Source organism: Canis lupus, chromosome 5 (assembly GCF_011100685.1).
Source record: "Canis lupus familiaris isolate Mischka breed German Shepherd chromosome 5, alternate assembly UU_Cfam_GSD_1.0, whole genome shotgun sequence".
Classification (NCBI taxonomy): domain Eukaryota; kingdom Metazoa; phylum Chordata; class Mammalia; order Carnivora; family Canidae; genus Canis; species Canis lupus.
The window spans coordinates 75,736,522-75,749,058 of NC_049226.1; the positions used below are offsets into that span (position 1 = coordinate 75,736,522).

A 12,537-nucleotide genomic window follows, 5' to 3' on the forward strand; every position below is an offset into this window, starting at 1 on the left:
TTCCATATGGAAGGTGTCAGAATAAGGTCCATACACATACAGCTAGTACTACAAAGATACCAGTTTACACTAACACAAACAGGTATGAAGTATACATCATAACTGGTATCTAGGTGCAGTATGTGTAAGAGTTTCTCTAGATGTTCATACACTATACTAATGCTCAAGTACCAGAATATTCCAACATCAGTATTTATAGTCAAATTACACTAAGTAGAAATTTTTCCTTAGTTACACTTTATCACCTAATCAATTAACTCACATATGTACACACACAGAGGACACCTTAATTAATGTGGCATCTACCAAAAAAAACCCCACAAAAAAACCAAGAAGAATCTAATATATTTGATAGTGTTTATGCCATGAACAGATGAGGTGGCTTGAACAACAGAAATTCATTTTCTCACAGTTCTAAAAGTGTTTGCCAGTATGGTTTCTTCTGAGGCCTGTTTCTTTGCTATGCTAATGGCCAGCTTCCCTCTGTGTACTTAAATGGTCTTCCCTCTGTGTGAGTACTCCCAGTGTGCATCTCCGTGTATCCAAATTCCCTCTTCTTGAGTTTGGTTTTCTTAGATTTCAGTGTATGGTCTCTGGCCTAGGTTTTGATTTGCTTGCCAAAGGCACTAGAGCTAATTAACTTCCATGTTTAACGATTTTAACACATACAAGAATCTATTTGTACAATGTTTTCACCGCCTGCTTTAAAAATGTTAAAAAAAAAATAATATGATTTACTTCAATCTGTAGTGTAGGCAACAGCTACCAACTAAATACATAAAACATCAAGCAGAACAGTCATCAGCAAGCTTCTTTGAAGAGCCCAGTTGAGCTCTTCAAGTCTTTGGACACAAATTTATGACCTGAGGCAGCCCATGATGTCAAGGAGCCAAACTCATAAAACGACCTGATACTTTCCCCGGAAATACCCCAAAGCCAATAAACTATCAAAGCTGAAAGCTGCAGGGAGAAAATTTTTAAAAATGAACAATTGGGGAAGCCCTTCTCGTTGACAGGCCCAACTACACTGAAAGCTACAGAATCCAAGAGCTAAAGAGCAAAAAGATATGCAGGATGACTCTCAGGGTAATGTTTATTATTGACAGAGAAGCATAAATAGCACTTGCTTTAAGAAAATATGCTGAAGAAACATATTAAAAAACCCTAAGGTGGGAGGCGGGAGGCGGGAGGTGGGGGGCGGGGGCGGGGGCGGGGGCCGGGCCCGGTAAAAAAGAAAAAAAGTAAAAAACCCTAAGGTTAAGTTACAGGAAAAATAAGAACTCAAAAGGTTAAGTCCAGGTTGACGATAATGGTGATAATAATCCACTCCTGGGTAGATATTTTTGTTCCTAGAGAAAGTCACTAGGATTTATCTGTACAAAGATTTTAGCAAACTCTTTTTTTTAATTTTTAAAAATTTATTAATGAGAGAGATATATAGAGAGAGGCAGAGACATGGGCAGAGGGAGAAGCAGGCTCCATGTAGGGAGCCCGACATGGGACTCCATCCTAGGACTCCAGGATCAGGCCCTGGGCTGAAGGTAGCGCTAAACCGCTGAGCCATCCAGGCTGCCCAATTTTAGCAAACTTTTATTTGGGTTTTCACCTTCCCTTTCACACCACATTCCCAGAGAAGGTTACACAAGCTGTAGCCCAAGAAAGAAAGACGTTGATTAATTTAAGTCAATCTAGTCATTTAGGAAGTTAGGAAGGGCATGTGTCAAAATTGTGGCCAATGAGGGACACCTGGGGGGCTCGGCAGGTGAGCGGCTGCCTTCAGCTCAAGGCATGTTCCTAGAGTCCTGGGATCAAGTCCCGCATCGGGTTCCTTCCACAGAGCCTGCTTCTCCCTCTGCCTGTGTCTCTGCCTCTCTCTCTCTCATGAATAAATACAATCTTTAAAAAAAAAAAAAAAATTCTGGCCAATGAGAAGCCTAGGGGCTTCTGAGAACGGTTGCCTGGCAATAAAGGAGACACAGAGAAGGAAACTGTCCCACTCCTGCTGTTATAACTGTAGCAGCCAACTTCTGACCGTGAAGGAAGCAGCCTACAAGACAAGCTAGGGATAGCAGAGCAGAAAAAATAAAAAGAACCCTGAGGCTACCTACCTTAGGACTTCTGGTTATACATATAATATATAATCCCAATTTCCTTGTTTGAAGTCCTTTAGGTTTTCTGTTACAAGCAATTAAATACAACTTATGGATATAGGCAGAGGGAACACATGATCCAGCAAACAGCATTAGACCAAAAACAAAAGATCTAAACGATTCAAGCAGCAGCTTAAACTTTTAAGATGCAACCGTTTCTGCTTAAAAGGGACAGGGAACAAAGGAAAACTGAATACCAAGAGCATAGCCCACTGTTGCAGTTTACAAAGAGAAATGTTTCTGACACTAATGAAGGTATACAAGTCATTTAAGGCTTAGAAAATTTCAAAAGCTCAACTGCAGGGATATAGGGGGAATAGTAAGGAAGGCCCAGAATTCACGAGCTAAAATTTAGATTAAGAAATAAGGTTTCCCAGAGCACACATCTCATAAAGAATTTGGCAGCTCAAGGGAGAGGTATCCTGACTTTAGGACTTGATTTGGAGCAGATGCAGCCATAAGCTCAATGCCATTAACTATCAAAACTCAACCCATCTTCCTTGCTTAGATTTGTGCTCCCCAAAATACTTCTGATAGTTTCCCAACATATACCTCCCAGCCTAAAACAGGTATTTGAAAAGTTACTGGTTTATAAGGAGTGCTTTGGTTTACACATCTTTTGGGAGTCTAGGTAGAATGAATCAGACCCTTTTGCACATGCTTTGACAAAACTGAAATTTCTAGCCCTATAAAAGGGGTATTAACTTTGCTACGGTATAAATATCCTAAATGATACCTCCATTTCAGACCTAAAGTACTGATTTTCAACTATCCTAGAGTCAGATCTGACTGGAGAACACATTTTATTTATTTGGAGAGACAGCAAGGGTGTGCACATGGAAGCACAAGTCAGGAGGGAGAGAAGGCCAGAGGGAGAGGAAAATTTTAAGCAGACTCTGCTGAGCACAGGGTCCAACATGGTATATGATCTCACAACCCTGAGATCATGACCTGGGCAGAAATCAAGAGTCAGACACTTAACTCCAGGCATCCCTGGAGAACACATTTTAAACAAAAGCCCACTACCCAATCCTTCCCAAAACCTACTTAACAATTACTCCTGGAGTGAGCTAGGTACTGGGAGTAGTTGTGTGCTTTCAACATACTAAAGAAAAGGGCAAAGTGATTTAGGCTGGGTTCCCCCAGAATCAGACTCTAAGAATTTGTGTGTAACTGACAATTTCAGGATGTACTTATTAGGGAAGTACAGATGTGAAACAAGGAAAGGAAGCCTATGTAGGGCACATGTGCACACAGATTACCACTATGGGCCATTATGCTTGCTTCCATTGGGGACCGCAAAAAGATGGCATGGATGCCATTATCCCACTCGGGAGGCTACAGTTGTGTCATTTTTCTGGACAGCAAGGAAAGTGGGTCTGCACCCTCTAATTCTCATCTGCCATGAGCCAAAAACCATTGCCAGAGGCACTGACTCCACAGTACTCCAAGCAGATGGAAAGCTTCAAGCAGGCACTTGCAGTAGGACTCCTGTCGGCACTTGCTGGACATTGAGTGCACAGAGAATATAGGTGGAGCACCGACACCTTCTGTTATACACCTGATGGTTCCTGATTGGTTTCTCTCTTTAGCAATCAGCAGTTTAGTGTTAAAAGACACTTTTAACATGGTAAAAGATCTTTGATGCAGATCTCTCTGCTCCATCCAGAAGAACTAGCATCTTTCTAGTAGCTACTAGTTCTAAAATGAAACCACTTTGTTCATTATTGACCCAATTGAGAGCCCAAAGATATCAGTTCCTCCTCCATGGTTTTTTTTTTTTTTCTTTAATCAAGGTTTTGGAATACAATCAAAGAAAAACACTTAGAGACTCAAAGTTCTATTTATTTTCAACAATGAAAGCAACACAACAAAGAGGAATCAATCCACTAATTTGTAAATCTAACACAATCCTTAGCACAAACAATTTTCAATAAATAAAAACACATTACTAGTAACTAAGTAAGACTTAAGTTTCTCTACGATTTTGTGTTTTAAACAAAACTGGGTCGTAGGTAAAGAAACACGTGCCACAAGTACAACTGACAAAGACTGGAAGAAAAGAACAGCCAAGGAGCAGGGTCCCCAAATATTAAGTTAGCAAAGGGAATACGGGATTTTCCAAGCAGTCTAGAAATCAGAATTCACTAGGGGTTGCAAGGGTTTAGGGAAGTCTGTGTTCAAGGCCTTGTAATTAAAACTTTCCACATTTCTAAATTCTTTATTTGGAATCTACCCAATCTAGAGGAGCTTCTACCAAAGAACAGGAAGCTCTTTACTTATACTGCCTGAAAAGACTGATCTCTTAATCTTCCTCCTTTGACTTTGTGACTAGCTCCTGAAACGATATAGCAACGGTTCCATTCAGAAAAGGATTACCACTATATAAACCAACCTCCTTCTGGTTTAGATTTTCCTTTCATAAACACTGATAACTGCCAGGGATAGCTCTAAATATATCCAATATCGTTTATTTTTAGCCTCCTATGCAACTCTGCTTGGCTACAAAATCTAAGACTCACAAAGCAATGGCAGCATTGGTCAGAAGACAAGTGTCAGTTCCAATGTACAAATCTCTACACCGTTTTTCTTTTCTCATTATTTTGCCAATTATTTCTTTCGGAATTCAATCCTCCGAGCTACATTCTGAGCACCAAATTTTTTGACCAATGCATCTCGAGCATCCTCATCATCTTTTTGCAAATCTAAGTCATCCTGTCGTGACCAAATGGGATACCCATCAGCCCTCTGACCAGACTCTAAAAAGGAGGAAGTAGCCTCCAGCTCACCACTATTTTTTAGGAAAGCCTGTGTTACTGTTGACAGATCCAAGTTAAACTTTTCCATTAACTGCCGGATGATCTTAATAGCAGCTCCAACCTCTGGTGGAGAAACTTTTTCTTCTTCTTCTTCTTCCTCGTCCTCATCAGGCTGTGTCTCAGAGTCTTCCTCAGGTGTGGGTGGATCATCATCACACATTGTTATGTGTATTTCAAAATCAGGGCTCTCGTCAACCTAGAGACAGTGATGAATATGATCAGCTCCTAATGATCAGTTCCCAAACACTTACTCCTGAGACGTCTACTCTCATTGGGGCAGGAATTTTATCTCTTTTGCTCATCACTTACATCCCCTGTGCCTACACCAATGCCTTCCAGAAGTACTCAAAACACTTAACTGTACAAGTATGCCAGAGCCTTCATGCTGTACTACATTTAAGCACATTACAAAACATGTTATGTGAGAAGAAACCTATGTGGAACATGTTTGCATTTGAAAGTTTATGGGTAACAGACCAAATATAAAATATAAAGGATTACAAAAAGCAACAATCATGAAATTCTGCTAATACTTACACATTCCTTCACTCACCAATTACAGCATTTTAAATTATGTTACTGTTTTATCGTGAGGCCTAACCATTTCCCTTTATGTTAATAAGAAAAATTAATTTACAAGATCCTTTTCCTTGGAGAAGATATACACATATACTTTGGGCTTTCTTTTAAATTAAGCCTATCTTACAGCTCCTACCTTTCTCTGTAACTATGACTAAATATGAGATCCCAACAGTGTCAGAAAGTCAAATATGGAGGCATTAAAAAAAAAAAAATCCCAAAACCACCCTAAGTACACAAAAGGATAAACTTGCTTGTTACAAAAAAAATCAATCTCTTTTAAAAATTGCATTTTTCGGGATCCCTGGGTGGCGCAGCGGTTTGGCGCCTGCCTTTGGCCCAGGGCGCGATCCTGGAGACCCGGGATCGAATCCCACGTCGGCTCCCGGTGCATGGAGCCTGCTTCTCCCTCGGCCTGTGTCTCTGCCTCTCTCTCTCTCTCTCTCTATGACTATCATAAATAAATAAAAATGGAAAAAAAATATTAAAAAAAAAAATTGCATTTTTCGGGGGGATCCCTGGGTGGCTCGGCGGTTTGGTGCCTGCCTTTGGCCCAGGGTGCAATCCTGGAGTCCCAGGATCGAGTCCCACGTCGGGCTCCCGGAATGGAGCCTCCTCCTCCCTCCTCCTGTGTCTCTGCCTCTCTCTCTCTCTAAGTAAATAAATAAATCTTTAAAAAAAAAAAAATACAAAACTGCATTTTTCCTGAGAAGCTTAAAATATTTTTAAAAGATAAATTCACAATCTTACTTTGAAAACCTTAAACTGAGAACAGAGTACTTGAATTGGGATGCTTATACTGTTAAAAACAATTCTCCCCAATTTTTCTCCCTCTCCCCTTAAGTTTTCCTACCAAAACCTAAAAGCTACGCCTGAAACCAAAATCAGTCCACTTTCTATTCTCCTTCTCCCCCACCTCTTACCTTGCTAGGCCTTATATGAATAAAAGAATAAATGTGATAACCAATCTTAAAGAAGAATGGAAGCAGGGAAAATAAGTTAAATCTAGTCAACATACCACAATCTCCTCAAACTCCCGAGTAGCTTCTACAAGCATCTTTTTGACTGCTTCATCATTCTCCTTGATCTCTTCCTTTACATATTCTTCTTCAGGTAAGTCTGGAGTTCTCTTATTCTGTGGTTCTATTAAAGAGAAGAACAACATCAGTTTAGAATTAGCCTCTTTGGCAGAAACTGAAAATAAAGTACATGCTCAGTGTGAGCTCTGAGCCAGAAGTGAGTCTGGGCTTTTTTTTTTTTCCTATTATAAGACATTGGTTTTTGATCAGAAGGATACGAAAAACATGTGACATGCATGCTCAAAAATTTCTACTCTTGCTTCTAAAAGGTTGTACTATCCAAATAGTGCTATTTTTTCTAGGTTCTAATATATAAAATAAACTCTTCAAGTGTCATTCAATTTTGCTTTGTATTTATAAATTATTCAAATTAACAAAATTGTGCCATAAATTGGGTTCTCTGGGAAGCAGACTGTGAAATGGAGATTAAGGTGCTTGGTAGGGTGCACTCCTGGGAAAATTCCTGTTGAGAACAAAGTGGGAGTGGGCAGAGAGAGAAGCTGAGCTGTGAAAAAGCTCCATCAAAGCCTCAGCTGAAACTATGGGGAAGTGTGGACCTAGGAGCCCTTCAGAACTGACCAAGTTGGGGTGAGGGAGCCAAGACAGAACTCCCCATAGATTAGCCCCTAAAGAGACAGAACGTAAAGACTGCTAACTCTAGGAAACGAACTAGGGGTGGTAGAAGGGGAGGAGGGCGGGGGGTGGGAGTGAATGGGTGACGGGCACTGGGGGTTATTCTGTATGTTAGTAAATTGAACACCAATAAAAAATAAATTAAAAAAAAAAAAAAAAGATTAGCCCCTAAATGCTAGCTGTCCTAAGATGACAAGACTTTGGGACAGCTCTCCTAGCTGCTGAAAACAGATGTAGAGGGCACACCACAATCCACTACCATCTACAGAAAGGGGGACCTCCTAAAACTAAGCATCCTCTTGTTTCTCTTTTACTCTTTGTTCTGGGAAGATTTAATTCTGTTCTTTTCCACTTAAAAAAAAAAAACTACTAAGGGGCAGGAGAAAGATGTTTGTGATGGAACTGTTCTGTATCCTGATTTAGGTGGTGGTTACACTACTTGCATATGTATTAAAATATAAAATACATAACTGGAAAATAGTATGGTGGTCCCTCAAAATACTAAACATAAAATTACCATATAATCCAGCAATTCCACTTCTGAATATATACTCACAAAAAATGAAACTAGGGTCTCAAACAGGTATTACCACACCCATATTCATAGTAGCATTCTTCACAACAGCCAAGATATGGAAACAACCTAAGTGTCCATTAATGGAAAACCAGATAAACAAAACATGGTCTACACATGCACTGGAATATTATTCAGCTTTAAAAAGGAAGGAAATTCAGACACATGCTACAACATAGATGAACCCTAAAGACACTCTACTAAATGAAATAAGCCAATCATAAAAAGACAAATACATGATTCCACTTACATGAGGTAGACAGACCAAATTCATAAAGACAAAAAGTAGAATGGTGGCTGTCAGAGGCTAGGGAAGAACAAAGGGGGTCAGTGCTTAATGGGTACAGAGTTTTAGTTTTAGAAAAAGAAAAAGTTCTGGAGATTGATGGTGGTGATGGCTACATGACAACGTCAATGTACTTAATGTCACCAAGCCGAAGACTTAAAAGTTAAAATGGCAAATTTTATGTAACGTGTATTTTACCCAGTATCTCTAGATATTACCCATTTCAATTTTTGTCAATCTGATTAACAAAATACATTCCCTTGTTCTGATTTACTTTCCTGAAAAATACTACTACACACATTTGTTACTTAAGTTTCCACATGTCAGAAGTCCAAGCATGGTTTATAGCATCCTCTAATCAGGGTCCAATTTACTTTTACTTAATAACAATATTCTGTATTTGCTTATTGGCCATTTATTTCCTTTTCTGAAAACTTCTTGTTCCATCTCTTTTGTTCATTGTTCTCTAGTTTTTACTTTCAAGGACTTCTCCAAGGTCTCTGAACATTAAGGAAACTGTGTCGCAGTATATTGAAAATATTTTTCCAGTTTGCTGACTTTATCATGAGAAGTTTTTAATTTCAAGTAATCGAATATGTAAAATTCTTTGTTAATCTTTTTGCTTGTGGGACCATGCAAATATTAAATAGTATATTCAAGGCAACCTATTGAATGGGAGAAAACATCTCCAAATCATACATCCAAGAAGAGGTTAATATCCACGATAAAGAATGGATCCAACTCAATTAAAAAGTTTCAATTAAAGAATAAGCAGAAGATCTGAATAAAGATTTTTCCAGAGAAAGCATACAAATGGCCAAGAAGCACACAGAAGATGCTCAACATCACTAATCATCAGTGAAATGCAAATGTAAACCACAATGAAGTATCACCTCACACCTGTCAGAATGGCTATTAACAGAAAGACAAGAAATGACAAGTATTGGACAAGATGTGAAGAAAATGAACCCTTGGAATCCCTGGGTGGCGCAGCGGTTTAGCGCCTGCCTTTGGCCCAGGGCGCGATCCTGGAGACCCGGGATCGAATCCCACATCGGGCTCCCGGTGCATGGAGCCTGTTTCTCCCTCTGCCTATGTCTCTGCCTCTCTCTCTCTCTGTGACTATCATAAATAAATAAAAATTAAAAAAAAAAAAAAGATAAAAAAAAAAAACAAAAAAACGAACCCTTGTGCACTGTTGGTGAGAGTGTAAACTGGTGCAGCCACTATAGAAAACAGTACTGAGGCTCTTACAAAAAATTAAAAATAGAACTACCATATGACCTAGTAATATCACTTTAAGGTGTCTGAAGAAAATGAAAAACAGGGGATCCCTGGATGGCTCAGCGGTTTAGTGCCTGCCTTCGGCCTCGTGCATAGTCCTGGAGTCCCGGGATCAAGTCCCACATTGGGCTCCCTGCATGGAGCCTGCTTCTCTCTCTGCCTATGTCTCTGACTCTCTCTCTCTCTCATGAATAAATAAATAAAATCTTAAAAAAAAAAACAAAAAACACTAATGTGAAAAGATACATGCAACCTTATATTCAAAGCACCATTATTTATAAAAACCAAGATATGGCAACAACCCAAGTGTCCATCGATGGATGAATGGATTCAAATGTGTTGTGTACACACATACACACACACACACATATCCTGGAATACTACTCAGCCATGAAACAAAAAAAAACCCCAAAACGAAATTTTGCCAACAACAGATGGACCCAGAGGATATCATACTAGTGAAGTATGTCAGAGAAAGACAAATACCATGTTATTTCACTCATAAGTGGATTTAAAAAAACCAACCAAACAAAACAAAACCTGACCTCACAGATACAGAGAACAGGGATGAAGACAGTTGGCATGGAGGATGCAGGGCAGCTAAATGGGTGAAAGAGGTAAAGAGGTGCAAACATCCGGGCAAATATAAATAAATCATGGAGTTATAATGTACACAGTACAAGGAATACAATCAATGATATCGTATTAACTTGTTTGGTGAGAGTAACCTGACTTTCTGTGGTAATCAGTTTGCAATGTATGCAAATGTAGAATCCCTAGGTTGCATACTTGAAACTCAAATTGTATGCCAATTGTAATTCAATTTTTTAAAAAGATCAATAAACAATAACAATTAAAAAACGTACTCATCCATATTTCCTTTAATTTTTTTTAAGTAATATCTATGCCCAAGATAGAGCTCAAATCTACAACCCTGAGATCAAGACTCAAATGCTCTATGGCTGAGCCAGCCATGCACCCCTTATCCATATTTTCTTAGTCATTTCAGGATTTTAATTTTTACAATTAAATATCTGATTATCAAAATATTAAGAGTAGGGTGAATCCAGCTTAATTTTCTCCAAAGTTCCAACTGGCCTGCCTGTAGTCCCAACACTATCAATTTAAAAGCAAAGCTCTACATGATCTACTTTACCCTACACATAGCCTTGTCTTCTCTCCCAAAATTCTCCCTCTTATTACTCCATTCTAGCCACACTGGTCTTCGTTGCTCCAAGAACACACCAGCTATATTCCCACCTCCAGGTCTTTGCATTTAATATTCCCTCTGCCTGAAACACTTCCTCAGGTAACCACCTGGCTTGCTCTTTCCTGTGGTCTCTGCTCAAATATCAGCTTAGGTAGTGATGTTCCTTTGTCACGCTGTAAAAAAACAACCTCCACCCCAGCCCTTACCTTGATTGTATTTTTCCCTATAGCACTTACCACTGCCCAGCTAGCATGTTAAGCTCCATGACCGCAGGGACTTTTATTTATTGTTATATCCCAGCAGGATAACAGTGTCTGGCACTCAAATATCTGTTGAATGAATGAATCTGAAATGTCACTTTTACCAAAAACAAAATTCCTACTAAGCATGCTGAACAGGAAAAACAGACTGAACTCCCCAGACTTGAACTCTTCTTATATGGAATAGCCAGCCACACAGGGAAAGGGGAAGGGGATGAGGGAGGGTGATAGGCTTCTTTAAACAAAAGGGTCTACCAGCTTAAGCTCTCAATAGCGGTTACATCAAAAGTGAAGCATCTGCTAAGTCCTAACCACACCTGAACCCCCACGTTCAAGTCAACTGCATTAAAAACTCACTTCACCTGAGCAAGACCTGGAAACCATTCCAACTGACGAAACCTTCTGTGAATACGCATAGACGCCGAAACGTGAAAATATGAACTGGTCTGGCATGCCTTTCACAAGGCTTATACTCAATCTATCTGCACAGAATTTTTTTTTTTTTTTTTAAAACGAGTCTCTGGAAAAGACACCCTAGAAGCTGGTGAACGACACAGTGTCCCTGGGGCAGAAAACTGGGTAGCTGGTAGGTAGGATTGGGGGCGGGGTGGGGATCTCTATATAGCCTTTTGTATCTTTTGAGTATCAAGCCATGTCAATCCCCTAGTTACTGGAAAAATACAACCAAAGTGCGAGTAGAAAATGGTGCAATTTTACCCGGATGTCTAAAGGGGAGGGGAGGTCCGGGCGACGCTCCCAGACGCGCCAACATGGACGCCCGAGAGAGGGGAAGGCGCCCCGCCCCCACCCGCACAGGTGCAGCGGAAGTCCCGCGTTCGCGGCCGAGGCCTCACCCCCGCTATCGGCGGCCTCGGGATCCTGCTCAGCTTTCCGCTTGAGTTTCTGGGAGGAGGGGCTCACGGGGGCGTCCCCCAGCAGGTACTTATGCTCCTGGCCCCGCAAGTGCTTGAGGTAGCGGTCCTTCAGAGACTGCCAGGAGTGCTCGGTGAGAGAGCTTTTCTCCATCGCCTTCCACAAGGCGGTGCCGGTGACGGAGCTGGGCGAGCGGGCATTTTCCTTCACGTACGTCAAGATGGCCACGTCGTCTGCGTCCGTGAAGGCGATGCGACCCGCGAGCGGCTGCGGCTCGGGCTGCGCGGCGGCGGCGGCGGCGGCGGCGCTCCCCTCGGCCTGGGCCCCGGGCTTCGTCTCCGGGGCCTGGCCGGCCGCCGAGCCCAGCCGATAGGCCTCCAGGTCGAGCCTCTCGTTGCGCTCCACACAGTCCAGGATGTACTGCGTGGAGATGAAGTCGCCCGAGGCCTCGGCCGCCGCCTCCCCGGGCTGGGCCAGCAGCACGGCCCCGGGCTCCTGCACCCGGCACAGGGTGCCGCCGCCGTGCAGGATGAGCGTCGAGAGCCGGCGCTTGGCCGGGCTGGGCCGCACGTAGAAGGACATGGAACTGCCATCTTCCCTCACGAACAGAGTCGAGGAATGGGTGGGCCCGTTGGGGTCTTTGCCCAAATCCATCGCCTCCGCCATAGCTAACGCCAGGGACCAGGAGAGCGGCACCCAAACGCGGTTCTGACGCACAGAGCAAAACAGAACCAAGAACGGCTCCCGACGCCGCGGCCGCGGAGCCCCGCCCTGCGCAGCCGCAGCGCGC

The 12,537-nt window shown here is 41.8% G+C and overlaps 1 protein-coding gene and 1 long non-coding RNA gene across 3 annotated transcripts; both read right to left on the reverse strand.

Moving 5' to 3' along the window:
- Nucleotides 1-3,974: 3,974 nt before the first annotated feature.
- Nucleotides 3,975-12,527, reverse strand: TERF2IP (TERF2 interacting protein). Its single transcript, XM_038538264.1, has 3 exons — nt 11,729-12,527; nt 6,567-6,691; nt 3,975-5,165 (listed from the first exon to the last, which is right to left on the reverse strand). Exons 1-3 carry the CDS (start codon nt 12,411-12,413, stop codon nt 4,761-4,763), a joined length of 1,215 nt encoding a protein of 404 aa, XP_038394192.1. The 5' UTR covers nt 12,414-12,527; the 3' UTR covers nt 3,975-4,760.
- LOC119871947 lies at nt 8,085-11,673 on the reverse strand. 2 transcript variants are annotated; one of them, XR_005360091.1, is made up of 3 exons: nt 11,592-11,673; nt 10,851-10,943; nt 8,085-8,141 (listed from the first exon to the last, which is right to left on the reverse strand). It is a non-coding gene; the product is annotated as an uncharacterized LOC119871947 (long non-coding RNA). The 2 variants fall into 2 exon arrangements; XR_005360090.1 differs by lacking the exon at nt 11,592-11,673 and adding an exon at nt 11,237-11,585.
- Nucleotides 12,528-12,537: the final 10 nt, after the last annotated feature.